Genomic DNA, 23880 nt, shown 5'->3' on the forward strand with positions numbered 1-23880 from the left:
GATCTTTTCACAATCCTCATTGTCCTTGTTCTTTCTGTAGACGTGACATTGCTAACCATTCTCTCCTCTTTGATACTTTTCTTTCTAGGTTTTCAAGTCCTGGTTCTTCTGCCTTTCTGCCCTTTCCTTCTCTGTCTTCTCTTCTTGCCTTTTAACCGTAAATTTATCTCAGGATTCTATCTGGGCCCTTTTCTCTTTTCCCTTTATACTATTTTACTTGATCTAATCAGATTCCATAGATTTAATTATTATCTCTCTGCTGATTATTCTCAAATCTACCTATCTTTCCCAAACTCTCTGCTGACCTTAATTTCACTTCTCCAACTGCCTTTTAGAAATTTCAAATTGAATGTCTGATAGACATTATAAATTCAGTATTTCTGAAGCCCTAATTCTTTTTCTTTCTCCCTTACACCCTCTCCCCTACTTAGAAGATAACGCCATCCTCTCATCCCTCAGGCTCACGACCTAAGAATTATTATGGATTCCTCACTACTTCTCACCCCATGCATCCAATCTGTTGCCAAAGCTTGTCAACTTAATCTTTGTACCATTTTTCATATAGGTCTCCTCTTTTCTAAAACTGCCACCTTTCTGGTGCAAGCCCTCATCATCACCTGGCTTATTGCAAAAGCTGATTTTATCTGCTTCAACTTTCTCCCTTCCATCTAACTTCCATTCAGCCACTAAAATGATTTTCCTAAAGTCCAGGTATAACTTTGCCATCCCCTCCTCAATAATCTTCAGTGGCTTCCTATTGTCTCCAGGGTCAAATAATGCTCTTTTGCATTCATAAACCTTTCATAAAACCCTTCATGAATTAGCTCCCTCCTTACACCTTGCTACTGGACCCAAATGGCCCTGTAGGGGAAAGTGAGGCAGGTGACCTTGCACAACTCTCCTGCACTTAAATCCAATTCACTTGCCATGGTCCTCTTAGCAAACGATGGACAAACAACAATACTCCCAGACAAGACTTCAATCAATACTGGACTCCCAAATGTTCCAAGAATAAAACATCCATCTCTCATCTTAGGGCATTTTCTCTGGCTGTCCTTCAAATCTGAAATGCTCTCCCTTCTCCTCTGATTACTAACCTTCCTGGCTTCCTTTAAGTCCCAACTAAAAGCCCATTTTCTACATTAAGCCTTCCCCAACCACTCTTAAATCTAGTGCCTTTTCTATGTTACCTATTTCTTATTTATTCTGTATACAGCTTGCTGTAGTGTGTGTTTGCATGCTATTTCCCTTATTAGAGTATAAGTCCCTTGTGGACAGAGACTATCTTTTGCCTTTTTTGGTATCCCTAGAGCTTAGCACAATACCTGACACATAGTAAATGCTTAATGAATATTTGCTGACAATTTACTGAGTACATGGGTAAGGAAGAGGGAAGAAATCAAACTTAGGGGTTCAATGTCATACATATAAGTTTACTTCTTGAAGAGATAGAAAAATAGAATATAGTCAATTCATTCCAATCACCTCAAAAATGAAGATTATTATTCCCAAAAAAGGTGCAGGAAGTGTGGCTTGGGGAATCCCATCACTCCTGTTAGAGCTACAAGTCAAAGCAAAGGTTGGGTATCATTAAATTTATAGGTGAAAGACAACAGTGAGAAACAGTGAGAAAAATACACCAAATCAATATTACAGTCTTTTGGGGGTTCTGCCTATTAGATATCAATTGTAGATTTTATTTCCTTTTATTATTTTAAGCTGCTTGAAAGCAGGGACCATGTCATTTTCATCTTTATATTTCCAGAGCTAAGCACAATACATGGAAGATAGTAGGTGCTTAATAAATATTTATTGAATTTTTGTCCTTCATTTCCTACTAATCTGTTATAGTACGTAACGCATGCCGGAAAAATCCTTGTGTCAGAGGAGAATGTCTTATTATCCAGACTCCACCCTATTACAAATGTGCCTGTAACCATCCATATGGGAATCCACACTGCTCAAAAGGTAAGTCATAGGTGGAAGTGGGAGAGGGAATTTGTTTAGTCTGATCTTATGTTTAGACATGGTTGACACTGTATATAGAGGGCAGGGTCTTTGCTAATGTGGCTCCAGTCTACCTTTCCAGACTTAGTTTGCATCCCTTCTCTTGCAAAGTCTGGACTTTTTTGCTATTAACTGAACTTAAAAAAGCAAACAAACAAACAAACAAAAAACCTTGTCTTTTCGGTCTCTAAGCCTCTAAAAAGACATTCCCCCATATATACTTACCTCTGATTCCCAGTATTCCCTGAGTAGTCAGGACTCTGTAGCCTTCCTAAATTACCTTGTATCAACTTCTTGGTGTGCATACTGTATCCCCCAGGAGAAAACAAACTCCTTGAAGGCAAGAATTGTTTTGTTACCATTTTCATAACTCTAATACCTAGTAATTGCACCCAGAAAATTGGCTCATTTGTTGGTATTTACTGTGTTTGTTGTATTGTTGCATTGGAGCTATCTATGGATAGATCTTATCATTTAATATATAAAAATCAATTATTCGGTGTTATCATAATAACATAATAACAGTTGTGACACAAAGTAATGGGAATTTGAATGATCAAGGAAGCAATAACCTCTGAGGACTGGATATTGTAGGTGATCATTCAGTAAAATTTACTTGATATTTACTAAGAATCTTGAGGATATACAATCAACCTATGCCCTTTCTTTTTCAAAGATATCAACTCAAAATTCACTACCTTCAGGAAAGTTTCCTAGATTTTATTTTAAGATCCTTTGTGTATGTTTTTGTTTGTTTGTTTTGCATAGCAACATTTATTGTTGCTTCCTTAGAGTTCCAAACTCCTCTCTTTGGCCATAAGTGTCCTATCTCCCCAGCTAACTATAAAATCATAAGGGCAGAGTCTATATTATTAATATCCTCTGCATCTCTCTCAAGAGTTCAAGACTGTGTGTATACTAAATTCTCAGCCAGTGATGTGGATTGACTGAATTCCTGACAGTCAACATCCATTTATTAAGTATTTACAATGAGACAGGCTAAGGGATAAAAGGAAAGGAAAAAACATGATTCTTGACCTATGAAATATCTAATTAGGATACCTGTGCAGCTGTTGGTAATATAAAACTGGAATTCAGGAAAGAACTAAGAATATATAGAACTAAGAATGGAAATGATAGTTGAATCCATAGGAATCAATGAGATCTTCAAGTGAGATAATATAAAGCAAATAGAGAAGAGGAGCCAGGAATAGACTACTTTTTGGGAGAAAAGACACTAACATTTCATGGATAAGACCTGGATGAAGATCCAGCAGAGAACAAGAAGGAGCAGTCTGACAAATAAGAAAACCAGAAGAGAACACTTTCAAGAAAACCTAAAAAGGAGAGAATACCCAATTTAAAAAAAGAGAGAGTAATGAAAAATGTCAAAAACTGGAGAAGTAAATGAGAGGATATAAGTTTGAATACTGGTTCCTTGCCTATGTGACCTTGGGACCAGAGTCTATCTACTAAACCATCTAGCTACCTAAAGATAGTCAAAAGACTCTAATCCCAAATCTCAATCTAAAGGGAAAGACAACACACAAACAACTATGTGCATAAAAAATGGATTAGAGGTCAACAGAAAAAAGACACTAAAGTTTTGGGGGTTTTAAAATTTTCAACTTTTAAAATTTTTATAATATTTTATTTTCCAAAGATGCACGCATCTTGCAAAGATAGTTTTTAACATTCATTTTTGTAAGACTATGTTACAAAAATTTCCCTCCTTTCCTTATTCCCCAGTCCTCAAGACAGCAAGCAGCCTGATATAGATTAAATATGTGCAATTCTTTCAAACATATTTCAATATTTATCATGGGATACAAGGAAAATAAGAACAAAAGAGAAAAAACATAAGAAAGAAAAAAACAAAAAGTGTAAACACTATGCTGTGATCCACATTCAGATCCATAATTCTGTCTCTGAGTGTGCATGGCATTTTCCATCCCAGTTCTATTGGAATTGTCTTGAATCACAGCATTGTTGAGAAAAGTCAAGTCCATCACAGTTGATCATCACATAATCTTGTTACTATGCATAATGTTCTCATGGTTCTGCTCAAAGAAGATACTAGAGTTAAGGGGAATCAGATAGAAGACAGATTTGGGATGGAGGGTAACAGAAGATTGAATATGACATATAGGTAGAAAATCTAGGTGACTGGGATGATGGTGATAACCAAACAAAAACAGGGAAGTTAAAAAAAAAAGAAGAAGCTAAATTGAGGAGACATTATTAGGAAACTGGTAAGGTCCTTCCATCTCTAAATCTTTTCAGTACCTGGTTATAACTGGCTCAGTTAATGAAGTGAAGCAAGTATATATGCTTTTCCATTTACCCCTAGGTAAAGTCTATAGGTAGAGAACCAAACTAGCCTTCCTATCAAGTCAATCTCAGAGAGTGTGAAAGGGCAGCTATGGAGCCTTCTAAATATACTAGAAGACCAGAGAAAAAATATAAGCCACAAGACAAAATAGAGATTAACCAATGTTTTGGGTTGAGATGGAATCATGTTAATTTATCTTAATTAAGAGTCAGCTCACTATCAAGTGCTTAAGGGTAGGATCAGAAAACATAAATTTCTATTGCATCCCAGAAACCTAACCACAGGTCTTCTGGCTGTGGCTATGCCTCCCCCTCCTGTGGAATGAACCACAGCTGCTATTATAGGCAACAACAAACATTATGGTGATTTATCTTTTCTTATCATTAAAATATATCATCTGGATGTATAGCTAGGGAAAACTATCTTCCTTTCAGTTCCAAGGCTGTGTATTCTCTTTATGAAGGAATTCACTGACCCTGCTTTCCTTTTTGACAGTCTTTACAGCATGTAGACCAAATCCTTGCAAGAATGGAGGTATCTGCAAGCGGAATAGGAGGAGATCCAAGTTTACATGTAGCTGTCCTGATGGATTCAGAGGGAAATTCTGTGAAATAGGTATGATCATTTCCTATACCCAAGACCAAGATAGTCAAACAGCATTCCTTGGAAACAGCCAGTATCTCCTATTGGAATTTGAGTCTATTTAAATTCTAGCATTTAGGATTTAAAATTCCTTGCAGTATCTGCTTCTACTATTTCTATCTTTCTAGAATGAAAATCACAAGTGCAGCTGATTTCTTATTTGAGCAATTCTCTGTAAAGATCAAATTTAATCAGGCTTGAACTCTCATCATGTTCACATAATTATTTCTTTGGGCTACTTGGGCTACTAGGGCTACTACTACTCATTCATGGCTAGTTCTCCACATATTACAAATACATGTTTTAAACCTTGGTAAAAAGAGTGGAAATTCAACCCATAATACTTTCTGAGACATCGGTATTAGCATTTAGGGTAGCAAAAATCCACAGGAGAAAAATAATTTTTCTTGCTACCAGCTACTCAGCCCATTCCCCAGAGGGGAATGGAAGAATAACTATTTTCTTTTGTTTTGTCTTTTTTTTCTTGGAGGTCCTGAAGACTGTTATGAAGACAAAGGCCTCAACTACAGAGGGAAAGTCAGTAAGACAATCAACCATAACACCTGCCTTCACTGGAACTCTCACCTTCTCTTGAGGGAAGCTTATAATGTTTTTATGGAAGATGCTGAGTTACATGGTATTGGTGAACACAACTATTGCAGGTAAAAGAATCTTTACCATTTGTCTCTGTTAACTAAGGACTATTGCTCTTTTTATCCTCCTATTCTAACATGGATAGAAACTAGATCTAGAGTCAGCAAGACCTGAAGTCAAATTTGGCCTGAGACATCAACTGTGTGATCTTGGGCAAATACCTTAGGCTCTATTTTCCTCAGTTTCTTCAGTTGTCAAATGAGAACAATAATAGCTCCTACCTGATAGGGCTGTTGTGAAAAATCAAAAGAATGAAAAGATTTAACAAAGAGCCTGCTGGATAGTAGGTATTATATATGATTCTTCTTCTTCTTCTTTTCTTCTAGTTATTATTATTACTCTACCACCCTCTAATTTTTTATAGCATGTTTGTAGGAAATCTTAGGAGAGTATCAGTCAGGGGGAGGAGGTTGACATATTTCATCTCCTCATGCTGGCTGAAAAGGTAGAGAGAGATTGTGATCACCTTTCACCAGTTCAAGCCTCCTTTTCTCCATCTCATAATATGATCTGGTTTTATTTAAAGCGTTCTTTGATCAGTTCCTATTGATTCATTTGTACTGGGATGCATTCTTCTTAGGAATCCAGATGGTGACAAAAGTCCTTGGTGCTTCATTCAATTGGACAAAAGAACATTGAGTTGGGAGTTCTGTGATGTCACTTCTTGCTCATCTTCAGGTAAGTCTGGTAGAAGTCTAAATGCATAGATATTTGGTTATATGTGTGCGTGTTTACATATATGTACACATATTGTATGTATTCACATGTATAATAGAGACAGAACATCTTGGCAAAAAAAAGAGATCTTAGTGATTGTCTCAAGAAGAATAGGAATAACTGATTATTTTTTTTAAAATTCTTGTTACTTCAAAAATAAAATAATAATAAACTCTTATTTTTTAAAGAATAAGAAAAAAAGACTCGAGACAATCTGGTGTCCTGCCAACTCTTCCTCTATGCAGATGGCAGATTAGAATCAGAGCACTTACTCCTAAGACAATATCTAAGGACAGAAGAACACTTATGGGATAACAGAATATTTGTAATCAACAAAGCAAAAGAAAAGTAATTTTGAATAGTACTTTTCCTCAACTAGAAATCCCCTTTATCTCCAGTTTCTCTCCATTCCCCCACCTCTCCAAATCCAATCTGACTTCTTTAGCCAGACTATAAATCAACAGAGCAGCAGCTACAAGCAGCAGAATTCATTCTATATTATTGTCCTAGCATCACGAGTTTTTAAGGACTAGATTCTAGAGGTTTCACTAGAACAGGGGGAACCTGGAATCTAAGTGGCCCTAATGATAAGGAGAAGGGAAGGGGAGACTGAGCATAAGCAGAGGTGGGCAAGGAACAAGGTATGGGGAAATGGGAAAGTTCTGGAAAGCAAGATGAGTTCAGGCAACCTAATGGATCTATGGAAGACCTTGATCTTAGGTCTTTGCATCTAAATGAAGAATATGAAAATACCATTATATATGGGCTATAATAGTGTATGTCTCTGACTAATATACATATGAATAGTGAAAATGTGGCCATTGATGAATTAGCAGATTTTTTCAATTAGTGTGAGGTTATCAAAATTTAAAAAGAAAATATTAAATATTGATATTATTTTATGAAAGTATATAATATCTAATATTATAAAGGAAATATTAAAAAGGATGATGCTTTTTTAAATAAAATTTGAAATGTTTATAAATGGTATAAATAAATAAATTCATGGTTTCTGATCTTAAGGAACTCACCTTCTAATGGGGCCAATATGCAAATAATTCAGAGAGAGACACACACAGAAAGGACAGAGAAACAGAAGCAGAGAGAAACAGAAAAAAGACAGAGAGAGAGAAGAGTAGGAAAGACAGAGACAGAGAGATAAGGAGACAGAAAGACAGAGATAAGAGACAGAGAGAGGAGAAATAAAGAAACAGAAACAATGAGACAAAGAGAGAAACAGAGAGGGACAGAAAGAGAGAAAAACAGACAGACACAGAGAAGAGAGAGAGAGAGACTGACAGACAGAAACAGAGAGAAAGAGTAAGAGACAGAGGAGGAGGAGAAGGAAGAGAAGAAGGAGGAGGAGGAGGAGAAGGAGGAGAAGGAGAAGGAAGAGGAGAAGGAGGAGAAGGAGAAGGAGAAGAAGAGACCCAGAAAGACAGAGAGAAGAGGAAAAAGAAACAGAGAAGAGAAACAGAGAGACAGACAACAAACACACACAGAGACAGAGAAAGAGGTGGGGAGAGAGAGAGAGAGAGAGAGAGAGAGAGAGAGAGAGAGAGAGAGAAGAGGGAAAGAAGTGACAAGAAAGAAGGAAAAGAAGTCAAGAGCCAGAACCCTTAAGGTGGAGCTCAGATTTCATGGCTTTCTCATTAAGTGATTCAGTAATTGGAGTTCTGAGTCTGGAAGATGAGTTCAAAAACAGTCTTTGACATTTACTAGCTATATGATCCTGGGAAAGTCTTTGAACTGCAGTCTGACTCAGTTTACTGATCTATAAAATCTATAATCATGGCTGTCTCTCAGGGTTATCTAGAGGTTATAATGAGATAACTAGTTGATCCTGTGGATAGAGCTGCTGGCCTGGAGTTGGGAGGACCTGAGTTCAAGTCAGGACTCAGACACCACAAGCTATGTGACCCTGTACAAGTCACCTAACCTTGTTTGCCTCAGATTCCACATTACCTTTCTGACCCCAAATTTTCTTATCTGAAAGATAATACCTGTCCGCTGCATATTTCCTGGGATCAAATGAGATAATATACATAATTCACTTTCAAAATTATCAAACTTTTTCCCCTTAAAAATGAGTTCAGACATAAAGTTCTTATTTCTATTCTGTTCTGTTCTAAGTACTATTTCTTTCACCAACTATCTGTGTGATCTTGGTTATTTTAATAAGTAATGAAGAAACTGTATTAAATAAACTAGGTTATAAAAATCACTCCAAGACTGGTGCTCCAGTGTGGATTCATATTGATTGATTTTTATTCCTTGTATTCTTCTTGGAGAAAAAAAAAAGATGGGACTGGCAGAGGGTAAGTGGTTGTGATGTTATTCAGATTTTGTTTTTTGCTCTGTTACCACAGATGTCGTGGAGTCCCTATGGAAGCCTACTGAGCCCTCTGCTTCAAGTGAAATGTTCGGTACCTGTGGGTTACCAGAGATAGAATCAAAAATCAAAAGGATCTATGGAGGTTTCAAGAGTACTCCAGGCAAACACCCTTGGCAGGCATCTCTCCAAGCAATTTCTCCATTGACTGTCTCCTCGCCCAATGGGCACTTGTGTGGAGGCACACTGATTGAGCCTTGCTGGGTTCTCACTGCTGCACACTGTGTAATGTAAGTTCAAGATTTGGGATTAGTCACCTTTCCATAACCAAAAACCTAGGTGTGCAGGGTCTTGACCCTTTCCTGCTTAATGATCATAGGTAAGCAACTTAATTTCTATGAGCCTCAGCTTCTTCATCTGTAAAATGTGAGAAATGATGATTGAACTTTGTACCTCACAGTATTATAAGGAAGTTGCTCTGTTAACCATAAAACGCTCTGAAAATATTATCATTAAGCAACAGATTTATGACTTCTTGACATGGATAGGTTTCTTCTCCAACAAAAGATTCTTTGTTGAAGTATATTGGCCTTGCTTGATATTTTTAAAAAATACTTTGCCTTTAATTATGTTCTTTTGTTTCATTCTGCTGGGCAGAATCCTTAGTAGCTGCTGAGGACACAAAACTTAGGAAGGAGATCTTTCAAATCCACTGGCCAAAAACAGCCCAATCACCATATCCTAACATTATTTTAACCAAAACTCCAAGGCTAATTAGTTCCTGCCCTATATATTGATTCCTTTTACATTATTTCCTTGATCTAGTTATAGTTATATATTTCCCTCAAAAAGGAAGTTTCTCTTTCTCAAAAGGAAACCATCCCACCTTTAGAATTTGATAAATTCGTGGTCAAGATTGACCTCTCTTATCTATAGACAGTTGCTAGTGTAAACATTTGAGGGTGACCTTTCTACCCAAGAGTAGTCAACCAAATATATTATTAACTTTAAGAGAGTTTGCCAACCCCCCGCCAGCCTTGGACATCACACAGGGCACGGCTCAGGTAAGCTGAGAGTAATCTTTTAAGGGTAAACAAGATGGTGCTGGGAGGAAGGAAGTCCCACCCAAAGGAGCAACTGTGACAATGCTGGTCACATAAGGCCTGTTCCACTCGAGAATTGAGACCATGACCCCCTAAGAATTTTTTTTTCCAGTTTTATTTTGTTGTTCTGTTTTTATTTATTTATTTATTTTAATTAAATAACTTTTTATTGACAAAACCTATGCCAGGGTAATTTTTTACAACATTATCCCTTGCACTCACTTCTGTTCCGATTTTTCCCCTCCCTCCCTCCACCCTCTCCCCAAAGATGGCAAGCAGTCCTATACATGTTAAATAGATTACAGTAGATCTTGGATACAATATATGTGTACAGAACCGAACAGTTTTCTTGTTTCTCAGGGAGAATTGGATTTAGAAGGTATAAATAACCTGGGAAGAAGAACAAAAATGCAAGCAGTTTACATTCATTTCCTAGTGTTCTTTCTTTGGGTGTAGCTGCTTCTGTCCATCCTTGATCAACAGAAACTAAGTTAGATCTTGTCTTTGTTGAAGAAATCCACTTCCATCAGAATACATCCTCATACAGTATCGTTGTTGAGGTATATAATGATTTCCTGGTTCTGCTCATTTCGCTCAGCATCAGTTCATGTAAGTCTCGCCAATCCTCTCTGTATTCATCCTGCTGGTCATTTCTTACAGAACGATAATATTCCATAACATTCATATACCACAATTTACTCAACCATTCTCCAATTGATGTGCATCCATTCATTTTCCAGCTTCTAGCCACTACAAAAAGGGCTGCCACAAACATTTTGGCACATACAGGTCCCTTTCCCTTTTTTAGTATCTCTTTGGGGTATAAGCCCAGTAGAGACACTGCTGGATCAAAGGGTACGCACAGTTTGATAACTTTTTGAGCATTGTTGCAAATTGCTCTCCAGAATGGCTGGATGTATTCACAATTCCACCAACAATGTATCAGTGTCCCTGTTTTCCCACATCCCCCCCAACATTCTGCATTATCTTTCCCTGTCGTTCTGGCCAATCTGACAGGTGTGTAGTGGTATCTCAGAGTTGTCTTAATTTGCATTTCTCTGATCAATAGTGATTTGGAACACTCTTTCATATGAGTAGTAATAGTTTTAATTTCATCATCTGAAAATTGTCTGTTCATATCCTTTGACCATTTATCAATTCCTCCTAACAATTAATTGTACATTTGTCACCTAGAAATAGAGCAGTAAAAAATAGGACTATTCTTTTTATCAAATCAATTAGCCTTTACCTTGCAAATCCCTAAGGACTTTAATAATAAAAGGGGAGCTAGGAAAGAAAGTGAAAGTTCTGAAGAATGGCTTATAGGAAAAAGGAGAAAGCTAGAGGTCTGGAAACTTGGGGGGGAAAGGGGAAAGAACTGATGCTGAGAATGGCACTGAAGACAACTGGGACATTGCTCTACTTGAGAATACACAAATTCCAGCTAGAAAATCCTCTAACTCAGATAAACAGGATACAGTGTGGAATGCTGGATGAAACATGGGCTATGGAGCCAAAGAACTGAGTATAAATCCTTGTTTTGTCACTTATTTCCCATGTAATGTTGGATAGTAATTCAGCCTCTCTAGAGCCTTTAACATAAAATGGAAAGATTAGACTTTATAACCAAAACTCCAAATCCATCTCCAAATTCCTTCATCTTAAAGTAGTTGGCAAATCCTCAAAAGCTTTAATGATACTGAGTCTTTTTGGTGACATTCCCAGAATTCAGTGCCAACTGGTTTTATAAGGCAAGGAAGAACCATAGTATCTTTCACTGGATCTTGGTCCCCTATCAATGAGTTAACAAGCATTAGAATCTACTATATCCCAGGCACTGTGCTAAGTACTGGAGATACAAAGAAAAGCAAAAAAACAAACAAACAAACAAAAAAAAAAAAAAAAAAAAAACCACCCTGATCTCAAAGAGGACACAGTTATAAGGGAGAAAACATGCAAACAAAATTTAAACAGAATAAATTGGAGATAATCTACAATGGAAAGGCATTAGCATTCAAGAGAGTTGGGAAAGGCCTCTTGTAGAGATCAAATTGAATTAGGATTTGAAGAAAACTGGGTAGGAAAGAATGCAGAGATGAGGAGGAAAAAAATTCCAACCATGGAAGAAGGCCAGTGAAAATACCTGGAGTTGAGAGATGTGAGGAACAGCCAGAGGCTAGTGTCATTGGACTACAAAGTATGGGATTTACAGGGAGATAAAGGGGGGAAGAGTGAAGCGTTAGAACACTAGGATAGACAGAGCTATTTTATGAAGGGCTTTGAATGCCAACCAGAAGGTTTTATATTTGATCTTGGAGATAATAGGGAGCCACTGGAGTTTATTGAATTGGAGGGGGAGGTGATAGACCTGTTCTTTAGAAAGATTAATTTGACAGCTGGAATGGAGGATGGAGTGAAGTGGGGAGAGATTTGTGGTAGGCAGATTAGCAAATTGTTGAAGTATTCCAGGTACAGGTGACAAGGGCCTGGACCAGGGGATGAAAGTAATAGAGGAGAAAAGAGGGAATGTATAAGATATTAGGAAGATAGAATTTATCGCTGGTTAACTGAGCTGTCAATGAGCTTTAGACCAAGTGAATACGAAGTCTATAGCTATCAACTAAAGTTTTGAAATATGACCTGCAGCTGAGTTCACTGGTAACAATGATAGAATTAGGAAGAAGTGGTTTATTGCCCATAAATGTTTCTGGGGTCCAATTAGTTAAAATCCTAATATATGACAATATCTTGGGCCACTGAACAATTTACTCAAGCTTAGTTGGATTTTCCAAATAACAAATACTAGGACATATATTTTAACTTTCTATTATCTTTCTAATTTTGCTCTTATAGGTTAAAAGCCAAACAAATACGGGTTGTTCTTGGAGTGCAAGATCTTTTGAAGTCTGAATCCCATGAACAGTCATTTAGGGTGGAGAAGATATTTGTCCACCCAGATTACCAAGAGGAAGATGACATTCCTTACAATGATATTGGCAAGTGTCTTCTATTATGACTCATTCCTGGGTGATTTTTCTGGGTGCTTGGATCTAGGAGATTCTAGAAAACTTGTATCAATCATAAACATTGTAAAGCCTGTAATTTTTAAATTTATTTTTTACATCTTTTTTTAAAATTCAAGCTTTTTATTTTCAAAACATATACATGGATACTTTTTCAACATTGACCCTTACAAAAATTTGTGTTCCAAATTTTCCCCTCCTTCCCCCCCCCCAGATGACAAATAATCCAAAATATATTAAACATCTTAAAATATATGTTAAATACAATATATGTATATACATATTTATACAATTATCTCTCTGCACAAGAAAAACAGATCAAAAAGGGGAAAAAATGAGAAAGAAAACAAAATGCAAACAAACAACAACAAAAAGAGTGAAAATGCTATGTTGTGATCCACACTCAGTTCTCACAGTCCCCTCTCTCTGGGTGTAGATGGCTCTCTTCATCACAAGATCATTGAACTGAAAGTCTATAAATGTTTATTTTGCACTGATTGCAAAACTTTCTAGCTCTTAGGCAACCTATATAAACTGATTCCCAACTTCTCAAGGGATTTTTTTTCTTTTTTGAGAAGAGAGATTAAGTCAGTGATTTCATTGTTTTAATCAATTTCCAATGAAGAACCTGTACCACCTTGGATGCAGATTATTCATGCATTTGTTCACTCTACTTTATCCAGAATGAAAAGGAGTATAATAGGGTTTTTATTTACTGGTCACTATCCCCCAAAGGCAGACGCTGTCTTTGTCTATGGGTGATCTGATCTGGGAGCCAGAAAATAAGGAAGAATTTTCCCGGTGGTTAAAGCTAGTTTAGATTTTAGCTGTCCTGAGCTGCCAACACCAGGCTTCCTCACTTCATTCTAGGGGGAAGGTTGGGGCTTGCTCAGGTGCCAGGTACAGAAGATGGGAGTGCTGGAAGATAAAGATATTGGAGAGAAACCTCAAAATTGGGTCATATCAGCAAGAGTAGGATGCAACCAAGCTTGCCATTTATCATTTAGTTGATTGCAGGGTAAAATTTGTCTCTGGGTATGAATTCTCAATTGTGTGCTCTGGAACTCTCTGAAACTTTAGGTTTTAGGTGATTTGAAAGTAACTTATGCTAAGGTGATAATGACTAATAAAAATTTAAAGTGTTTCCTGGGAATACATAAATTTTAACGAAATCGTAACAAATTTTTACTAGAAATCAAATTAATAGGCTGAACAAAAAATTTCAGGACTGAGAAATTTCTGGCCTCAACCAAATAGGGAGAGAAAATATGGGGACAGTTAATTGGTGCAGTAGATAGAACCCGCTGGGAGTCAAATTCAGCCTCAGGAACTTGACACTAGCTGTTTGATCCTGGATAAGTCATTTAACATTAATTGCCTTGCAAAAGAAAAATAAAGAAAAGAAAAAGAAAACTATCAAAAGAAAAAACCATCATATCTTCTGGACTTCCTAAAATCAAACTATATGTTCAATCATCTGCTGAATAAAGATTTTTCTGACATTTATGACTCTATACACCGGTCTAGTATAATTGTAGACAAGTTACTGTACTTGGAAACAGATTTGAATTCTATCATTTAGCTTTGCTGAGTGTTATTTTCTTCGATTATAAAATGGTATGGAAATATTAGTTGTAAGAATCAAATGAGATAATGTCTCTATGTCCCTATTATTCCTCAGAAGTCATCATCAAAAGTATAAATGAAGCAACTCCATGCTTCTTAGAAAAAGATTGACCATAGATACAACTAGTCAAAAAAATCCAGATAGTTCTATATCCCCTGCCTCTTCCCAAACAGGCTGAAATTTATAAATCTCTGACCAAAACAATTCTATAGAAGCTTATCATTTATTCCTTTCTTTTTTTGTCTAGCTTTGCTCAAGTTAAAGGCGGTGAAAGGTCAATGTGCTCAAGAATCTAAGTATGTAAAGACAGCATGTCTATCTGAAGTACCATTTCCTTCTCAGACAGAATGCTACATTTCTGGATGGGGAGAAACATCAACAGGTACGATTCTCCATGAATAAATACTGTTTCTCTTTGCTATATCCACATACCCTCATTTCAATTAAACAAATGTTCTTGGGGACAAACCATTAAGTCTTGGAGACAGAATCCCTCTTCCTGAAATGAAAATGAAAATACAGATACTCAAAGAGATTTCTAATTTCCAACTAAACTATTTATCTCTTCTGTTCAGACTTAGTCAATGTTTAAAAATGAGAGCACAAAAATGATTGTGGGTCATCTGTTTTCCAGGGCAAAAAAGGGGTCTGCAATCTCATTTCAATTATTTGACAAGAACTAAAAATTAGATTGCGTTCAAATATAGCTTTTATTTTAGGAATGTGGCGAAAATCAATTTCCCACCCTTTTTCTTCCCCTCCATCTCATTATTTAACTGAAGTAGGAGGTTTTAAATGAATCAAGGAATAACAATAAAACCTATGTATGATTTGCAAGTTAGCCACTATGATTGACCAAGAGGAATTTCTGTTTAACTGACTTAATGGTTAATTCAGGGTTAACCAGAAAATCATTTTTGTTTCGGAAATATTTCTCAATTAAAAAGAAACTTTCTTGCCTCATTACATTCAGGGCTGTAAGTTGCAGAGAGGCAGATTTTAGTTCAAAGTCAAAGACAATTTCCTAATTTTTTAATTGTTGTTTAGTCAGTTCAGTCATGTCCAAGTCTTCTGACCTCATTTAGGGTATTCTTGAGAGAGATATTGGAGCGGTTTTCCACTTCTTTTTCTAGCTCATTTTATAGTTGAGGAAACTAAAGCAAACAATATTAAGTAACTTGCCTAAAGTCAATAGCTAGTAAGTATCTGAGCCCAGATTTGAAGTTTGCAAAGAGTTTTCAATGACTTTAGACCTAGCACTCTATTCACTATACTAACTCTCTGTCCTCACACCATTCAAAGGTATGTAAACGTAAGATTTGAGAGGGAACAGATTCCCTCTTACTGGTGGTCTTTAAATAAGGGTTGAATAACTTTACTTCTTGTATTTTTTTTTGGCAAGGGGAATTCTCTACCAAGTCATAGCCTTGACTAGCAGGTCTCTGAAATTACATCTATGTCTAAAATTATGTCATTTTGAAATTTTGTGGAGATGGAAGGTATGGATTACTAGGTCTGTATTCACCCAAGGACAAGAACACATTAGAAGACTTGTTGGTTTTTTAATAGGCTCCTCTTATTTCTCTATGTTTAACTTTTCTTCTAAAAGTAGAAAATTGAAAGCCTCTGTTTTTTTAAACTTCCAACTACTATGTGGCAAAGAAATGTGTTATTTTAATTTGCATCCTCCATAACTCTCAGCATGCTACTTTGAACATAATGGATGTTCAACATATTTCTTTGAATGAATGGGTAATATAAAATTCTAGTTTGTCAGAGTCTGGTTAAATATCATTACAGTATAATGGGTGAAAAAATTAGCCTAAGAATGGCTAGGTGGAATAATGGATAGGATAAAGGACAGTCAAGAAAACCAGAGTTCAAAACCATGCTCAAATTCAGTTACTAGTTTTAATCACTTAATCTTTTTCTCAGTTTCCTCAACTATAAAGTTAGCATAATCATAGCACCTTCTTCCCAAGATGTTAGTATAAGGATCAAGTGAAATAATATTTATAAAGCAGTTAGCATAGTGCGTGGTACATAGCAGGTACTTAATAAATACTTATTTTCTTCCTTTCTTTCACTTTCCTTAGAATCAGGATACCTAACATTCTTATTTGGTACTTTGGCCTAGTCATTTGGACCTCTCTAAATATCAACTTCCTAATCTATAAAAATGAAGATATTAAGTTAAACCCTGTATATACACAACATAAACCAATTGACACTAGATTATAAATTACCTGAAAATTTTAGCAAAATAAATTGGTGTTATATTAGTTAGTATGCAAGAATGAGTGGTCAAATAGGGTCCAATCTGTCTGTCATTGTGCATCAGATGTCATGGTAGCAGACTTAGACCAATTAATAAATATAATTGAAGCTGAATGTATTGAAGAATATAATTAAATTTGCATGGTCCACATGCATTTACATTTTTTATCATATGACCCTCTTATTAAAAAAAAAAACAATTTGGATGCTTTTGCATTAGTCAGTTAATGAAAGGGTATTTATTAACTGCCTACTATGCTACAGTCAGGGCACCTAGATGGCATAGTGGATAGAGCTCAGGACTTGGAATCAGGAAGATGTATCTTTATGAGATCAAATCTGGCCTCAGATATTTACCACCTGTGTGACTCTGGGTGAGTCACTTAACTCTGTTTATCTCAGTTTCCTCATCTATAAAATAAGTTAGAGAAGGAAATGGTAAACCACTTCAGTATGAACCAAATGAACTAGATGATGTCCTAGGTGTCTTTCAGCTATGTGATGCCCTCTCTAAATGAGTTTTTATTATGATGTAGTTGAAATATGCAGTATTTCTATAATGAAACAAATTTATTTGACCTCCAAATCAATGAGATCAAATAAAGGGGAAAAGAACCTGCATGTACAAAAGACAAAAAAATTAGAACAGTTTGGGGGAGGTGGGGAAGGAAGAAGGAGGTGGTAATAAAGAATTGGAAACCTAATGGATGTTCATGAATTGGAAATTGCTGAACAAATTATAGAATATTAAAGAAAGGGAATACTGATATGTAAATTTTAAAAAAAGATTAAAAATGGTTTCAGAAAAACCCGGAAAGACTTGTATGACTTGATGCAGAGTGAAGTGAACAGAACCTAGAACATAATTATACAACAATAACACCATTGTAAGGACAAACAGTTTTTAAGATTTAAGAACTCTACTTAATGTAATAACCTAATCCAATTCCAAAGGACCAGTGATAAAGCATGTGCTCTACCTCTTGACAGAAGATTTTAGAGTATAGAACGAGACATATTTTTTGGATGTGATCAATGTCTGATTATGTTTTGCTTGACTAATCATATTAGTCACGAGAGTTTTGCTTTCCTTTCTCTGCAGGGGAGGGAAGGGGTGCGAAGGATAAATTTTGTTAAATGAAAAAATTCATTTCATTAAAAAAATTTAAATAAGAGTCCTTAAAGGTTATTTATTTAATCTAGTTCTTTCACTTTATAGATAGAAAACTGCAATCTAAACAGGTAAAATTATTTGCCCAAGGTCATACAGATAGCAAGTGGCATTGTCAGGTTTTGAAATTAAGTCTTCTAATTTAAAATTCAGCATCCATCTTTATTCTCATGCAGGAAGAGGATCTCGTTATCTCCTGGATGCTAAAGTCCAACTGATCTCCAAATCTCATTGTAATGCTCCAAACCAATATAATAACTTGATTGATGAAACCATGTTCTGCGCAGGTGGACAGGGGATTGACTCCTGCCAAGTATGTCACATTTCATTAATCTATTTTGGTTGGGAGGGATTGGTGATGGGATGTATTTTATTAAATTTTCTGGTACTAGAGAGGGAGGTAAGAGGCACAATGAATGAGTGCCAGATCTGGATTCAGAACCAGAATCCAAATCCAGCTTCAGACACATATTAGCTATGTGATCCTGAGTAAGTCACTTAATTCTGTTTGCCTCAGTTCCACATCTGTAAGATAAGCTGGAGAAGAAAAATACAAATCATTCTATCTTTGCCAAGAAAACCTCAAATTCTGTCACATAGAGTTAGATGTGACTGAAAGAACTGAACAACAAAAGATACAATGAGTTATATAAAACCCTTGCATTCTGGGACAGGATGGTGATTATCCTTATAAGCTAAACCTGCTATTCCAATTTATAATCATTTGAACAATAGTGTGTCAGAATCCACATAAATGATGAGCTATAGGGAATAACCAAAGAATACTGCTTGGAATTAATGACACTGCTCATGTCAGTATGATAAGTCCCATGAAAATCCAGTAGGTCTCAGTGTTCTAGCCCTGGTGTGGGAATTAGAGGGGTACTAATATGTACCATATGACCAGAAGCAACTAATTTGTCCATCGAAGCCACTGTTTCTGCCTGTGTATAATAAAGAGGTTGAATTAAATTATATCTAAATAGTAATTGAAAGTTTGCAAAGCACTTTAGTATAGTGTTTGAGGCAAAATTTGAACTAAGCACCTTATTCCTAGCTCTGCATCCTATCTACTAAGGCACATTTCCTTTCAACATTCTATGACTCTGACAATTCTATGACATTCTCTGCCCTGACTATTATTTACATATGTATAGGCAACCAACTTTGAATTATGACCGCATTCCCTGAACAGAAATAGAGGGAGATGAAACTTTATTAATAGTAATTCAAGGAAGGGACAACAGTCAGTGGAACTCATGGTTTTGTTTTTTCTTTAAAAGGACCTGAGAATAATATGTATAAAATTACCTATAAACAAATGTCTTGGCCAGATTTTGCCCTCATGTTCCTCAGATAATCCTTGAAAAGTTGTCATTATCTTTATCAGCTTCCTTTGATGTTTTAACCTGATTTCATCACAATACATTCATTTTCCTTCTCTAAGTCCCAGCTTCTTTGGGGGGAAGGGGGTGAATAAGAGGGAGATAGTGGGATAGTGTAATTTATCATGGACTCTGTGTCACTATACCTCTATCCTTCCAGAGCCATTAGCTATGAGTTTTAAATTTTAAAACCTTCCTGCCCATGTTAAAGGGGATAGAAGAGATAGTCCAACATCATAGATATTCCATAAACTTCATTATAACCATTAATATTGATATTCTTCCCTATCAAACTCAGAACCCTTTTATAGGTAAGCTGATAGATTAAAATTCTATGTCCTTTCTCATCTCTTTCATCTTTGGTAGGAATCTATAAATGTTACCACCCATTTCTGGCAATTTTCATGGATACTGCCAGAAAAAAATCAGGAAGCATCAATAAGAGTTACAAGGTCTTAGGGGAGAAATGGAAGACCTCAGGACAGATGGCATTTTCATTACTATTGTAACTAAAAGCAAGAACTTCAGAAAAGACAAGTAAATTTGGGAATTAACTTTCTTGTTAAGATAATATCTAAGAGGGGCAGCTAATTGGCGCAGTGGATAGAGCACCAGTCCTGAAGTAAGGAGGACCTGAGTTCAAATCTGATCTCAGACACTTAACACTTCCTAGCTGTGTGACCCTGGGCCAAGTCACTTAACCCCAATTGCCTCAGAAAAAAAAAAATAAAGAAAAATCTAAGACTATGATTTGTGTTTCAACATGATTTGTATTTCTGAGCATTGCTTAAAATATAGGAGTGGCAGGGATGGAGTATATCTAAAAAGGGCTGTTTGTTTTTTGTTTAATATATTTGTATGAAGTCAAGGTACGATGTAAAAGGGAAAGTTTAATTATCCAGATATTTTGTAGATCTCTTTATTTCTTCCAAAAGCAAAATAGCTAATAATTTCTTGGCTTCTCCTAGTGATATTTTCATGTTTCAAAAGATAGAGGAATCAATTAATGGAACTGTTGTTATAGACTTATTCTTATAAACAAAGAAAGTTAAATTCTGAGGAGGAAACCAGAATCTGGGGTGGAAATAACATATCCACATTAGAATGTGTGATGGAAAAGAAGAAGAAACACACTCAGCTAACTGACAAAAAAGGAAAAAATTCAACATGAGAGGAAGGGGCTCTAGTCACACTAAAATACTGTTGAAAGAGCTGGGAATTATTCCAACCATTGTGGAATACTATTTATAATTATGTAGAGGGGAAAGTAACTAAAATTTTCATACCTTTTGACCCAGGGAACCTACTGGTAGGCAAATACTCTAAGGTCAATGATAAAATAAGCTATGCTATATAAAACCAAATATTCATGGAATACCTTGGAAACAAAGCGGGTGTCCATTGACTGGGGAATAATTAAACCTATGTGTTACCTTGATGTATATTACTATATTGCATATTACTATATATATATATATATATATATATATATACTGCATATAGTAATATATTTATATATATATATATATTACTATAGTAGAAAAAAGTGATAAATATGAAGAATTCAAGAAAACATGAAAAGACACTAGAACCGATCCCAGGAAAAATATAGACAATAATATAAATTGAAAAAACAACAATTAAAGAGATGGGGGAAGAAAGGCTACTCCTTTCAGTGGATATGGAAGACTGTGGGTATAAGATATCCTTGTGCCATCAATGATAGAAAGTGTGCTAATTGATGATGTTTTCCTCACATCAACTGTGCGAAGTAGATTGTGCAATTACTATTATTTCCAGATCAGAAGTAAGGAATTTGAATGTCAGAAAAGTAGAATTTTGCCCAAGACATAAATAAGTAGCAAAACAGAAAATTAACCATAGTAGAGTTCTCTTTCTATTTTACCATATTAGCCCTAATTATATCACTATTTCTTCTTTGTATTTAAGTAAGAATTTTCCTGTCCTGTTGCTAAGCTGTGTATAGTACAAGGCTCTAGAAAACTGATGTTAATGACTAAAGTGGAATTTTTAGATTATCTGTAATTTTGAATCACATATTATACCCCTATCCCCTCTTGCCACAGTCAGGATAGTTTTTAATAAAGCTACCAACTCAAATAAAGGGGGATAGTCTTATTAGATATAAGGCAAAGGAAGTAGGGAATGAGCCATGGGTAGGGATTAGAACACAGGGGAAAATATATAGCCTTTCTTTGCTCCTACCTAGGACTAAAAGGCATCACTAGCCATTCCCTTCCTCTTACCTTTAGCATCACAAACAATTCTTTCTACAAAGCTAACTGTCTTATTTTCCTCTAGGGTGATTCTGGTGGCCCTTTAACCTGTGAAAGAGATGGCAAATACTATCTCTATGGAATTGTGAGCTGGGGCTTTAAATGTGGAAAGAAGCCAGGAGTTTATACTCTAGTGACCAAGTACCACAACTGGATCAAAGACACTATCCAAGAAGAATCTGGATCATATTAGACAGTGCCTAAGCTAGCTTCTGATAAAGGCACAAGCTATAGCCCCTCTATCTCCAAGCTCCTCTTCATCACATTATTGCCTTGTTGTTTGAAACTAAAAAGGAAGGTCCACTGCCAAGAAGCAAACAATCAGAGAGGAAGAAAGAACATTCATTGGCTTGATAATTAGTGAAGACACGGGGTTCCATCCCGACTCCTCCACTAACAAGCTGTGTTGGTCTGAGACAATCACTTCCTTTCTCTGGGTCTCAATTTTTTTGTATGGACAATGGGGAACCATGGTGGGTGAGGGGGAGAGTTGGATCATGTGGTCTCCAAGGTCCCCAATTTAAAGAGTTTCACTAGAGCTGATCAGAAATAATTTCCACTTATACTGTGCTTGTCTTTTCTCCATGACTTTCTAGCCAGAATTTTCACAATAGTTCTCCATGCCCCTGTATTATCTCCTATAATTTGCAAAGGAATCATAAAAGAAGCCCAAATTCTCCTAGATTATTTTCTTCAGTTCATATGTCTTTAGAAATCATCATTCCTGGAGCAGCAGTCCAGCTCAAGAACAGTCACAACCACCAATCCTTATAGAATAAATGAGTGTCCCAGTCATGTCTGAACACTTTTATTCAGCATGGATAACGTGCTAGACAGAACCAACATTCAAAACAGGATATTAAAATACTGAGTTGAAAATACAAAGATCTATATTTCATTTTATGGTGACACTGTGTTCAAAAATGTTTTAAAAGGAAAAAAAAAACTAAGAAAGATGTCCTAGTGTAACAAGGCTGACTCAAAAATGGTGAGGAAGGGGAGGGGACCATCTACAGCTCTCCAAACCTCAAGAATTTAAAATGTGCCTTTTGGGGAGGCTCCAGGGGTGGGGGGCAGGGGACTACTTCGATGACCAATTTCTCTGTCAAACACTCTGCATGGGGGCTGTTCATTTACAAGCAAATGTGTCTTCTTCTTTTTGACGTGCAGAATCTCAGTAGCATCTGGGTTCACATTCCCCTGGTTATTGTCTTCCTCCCCTGTGGGATCAGTCCCAACCTGTGGAAAAGAAATGAACCCATTGGAGTGAAATCTAAAATTCTCCTAAGAAGAGCCTAAGATGCCTCAGGAGCATTTATAACTTCCACTTCTTCCCCTTTTCCTATGTCATTCTCCCCAACCTTAATCCTCCCCCAAAAAAAGCAACCTAGAAAACTAAAACTAAAACCTTTAGGGCAAGAGAAGGACATGGACTCTTTACTCTAAAGAGGGTAGAGCTCAAAATAAAAACCATTTTAGTTGCTGAGTCCGTGACCCTTTCAACCAATATAAATGAGCAAGTAGTGGGACCTAAGATACCTGCTACTCTTGCTCAGTATTGATGTGGTACCATCTGTTTCGAGAGGCACCTCATGGGGGACTAAATGTGGAATTCTAATACCTAGTCATCCCAGATCCTGGAAAATGGGCACCTTATTGGTTTTATTTTTCTTGAGTGACAGCTCAAAGTAAGCTGAAGAGGAAACCAGGATGCATTTGTGGTTTCACAGCTGCACCACAGGCTGAAGCAAATACTTACATAGGGATTCTGAGGTCTTGGGCCCCGGGCATTGGCCAGTTCAGCAGCCCTTCGAGCCATTTCCACTTTATAGGAGCCTGGAGGAGTCCAGCCAATGCCTCTAGTCAAGTTCAAGTCTGATTTATACTTGACCTGGATTGGGAGAATAGAGTGGAAAAAAAAAAAACATCATTGGGATTTAGGGTGATTTTAATGGCTTAGATAGTATATAAAAAGCAGGTAGGGGTCAAGTATTTTGTTTCTGCCAATGACGGATGCCATGAGACTCTTCATAAAGATCCCTCATATCCAAAGTAGAACACACTGATCTCCAGGTTCCTCATAGCATTCTCCCTTCCCACTTTCCTTGGAGAAATTAGCTGTAACAGGGAACAGTGAGAAAGGACACTAGGCTGGAAGTCCACAGACCTGAGAACTGCCTCTACCACTAACTAGCCATATAACTTTGGGCAACAGTTTTTCCATTTGGGGGCTTGGTTTTTCCCTCTGTAAAATTAGGGTAACTAGCCTGAATGAGCTCTAAAATTCCTCTTCCATCTCATACTCAGTATCAA

General features: G+C 36.5%; 2 protein-coding genes across 3 annotated transcripts in view; one reads left to right on the top strand and one right to left on the bottom strand.

Moving 5' to 3' along the window:
- HABP2 (hyaluronan binding protein 2) overlaps positions 1–22448 on the top strand; it is a 54454-nt gene extending 32006 nt beyond the window's left edge. Inside the window, exons 5-13 of the mRNA XM_031955872.1 lie at positions 1852–1968; positions 4835–4954; positions 5472–5643; positions 6216–6313; positions 8722–8974; positions 12641–12783; positions 14685–14819; positions 18062–18198; positions 21593–22448. Coding sequence (XP_031811732.1) covers positions 1852–1968; positions 4835–4954; positions 5472–5643; positions 6216–6313; positions 8722–8974; positions 12641–12783; positions 14685–14819; positions 18062–18198; positions 21593–21760 — 1343 coding nt within the window. The 3' untranslated portion in view covers positions 21761–22448. The remainder of the gene's footprint in view (positions 1–1851; positions 1969–4834; positions 4955–5471; positions 5644–6215; positions 6314–8721; positions 8975–12640; positions 12784–14684; positions 14820–18061; positions 18199–21592) is intronic.
- Positions 22029–23880, bottom strand: part of NRAP (nebulin related anchoring protein) — an 81740-nt gene continuing 79888 nt past the window's right edge. For both annotated transcript variants that reach the window (XM_031955871.1, XM_012540998.3), the window contains exons 41-42: positions 23327–23458; positions 22029–22806 (exon numbers count right to left, since the gene is read on the bottom strand). In XM_031955871.1, coding sequence (XP_031811731.1) covers positions 22603–22806; positions 23327–23458 — 336 coding nt within the window. In that variant the 3' untranslated portion in view covers positions 22029–22602. The remainder of the gene's footprint in view (positions 22807–23326; positions 23459–23880) is intronic.

This window comes from Sarcophilus harrisii, chromosome 2 (genome assembly GCF_902635505.1).
Source record: "Sarcophilus harrisii chromosome 2, mSarHar1.11, whole genome shotgun sequence".
NCBI classification, from domain to species: domain Eukaryota; kingdom Metazoa; phylum Chordata; class Mammalia; order Dasyuromorphia; family Dasyuridae; genus Sarcophilus; species Sarcophilus harrisii.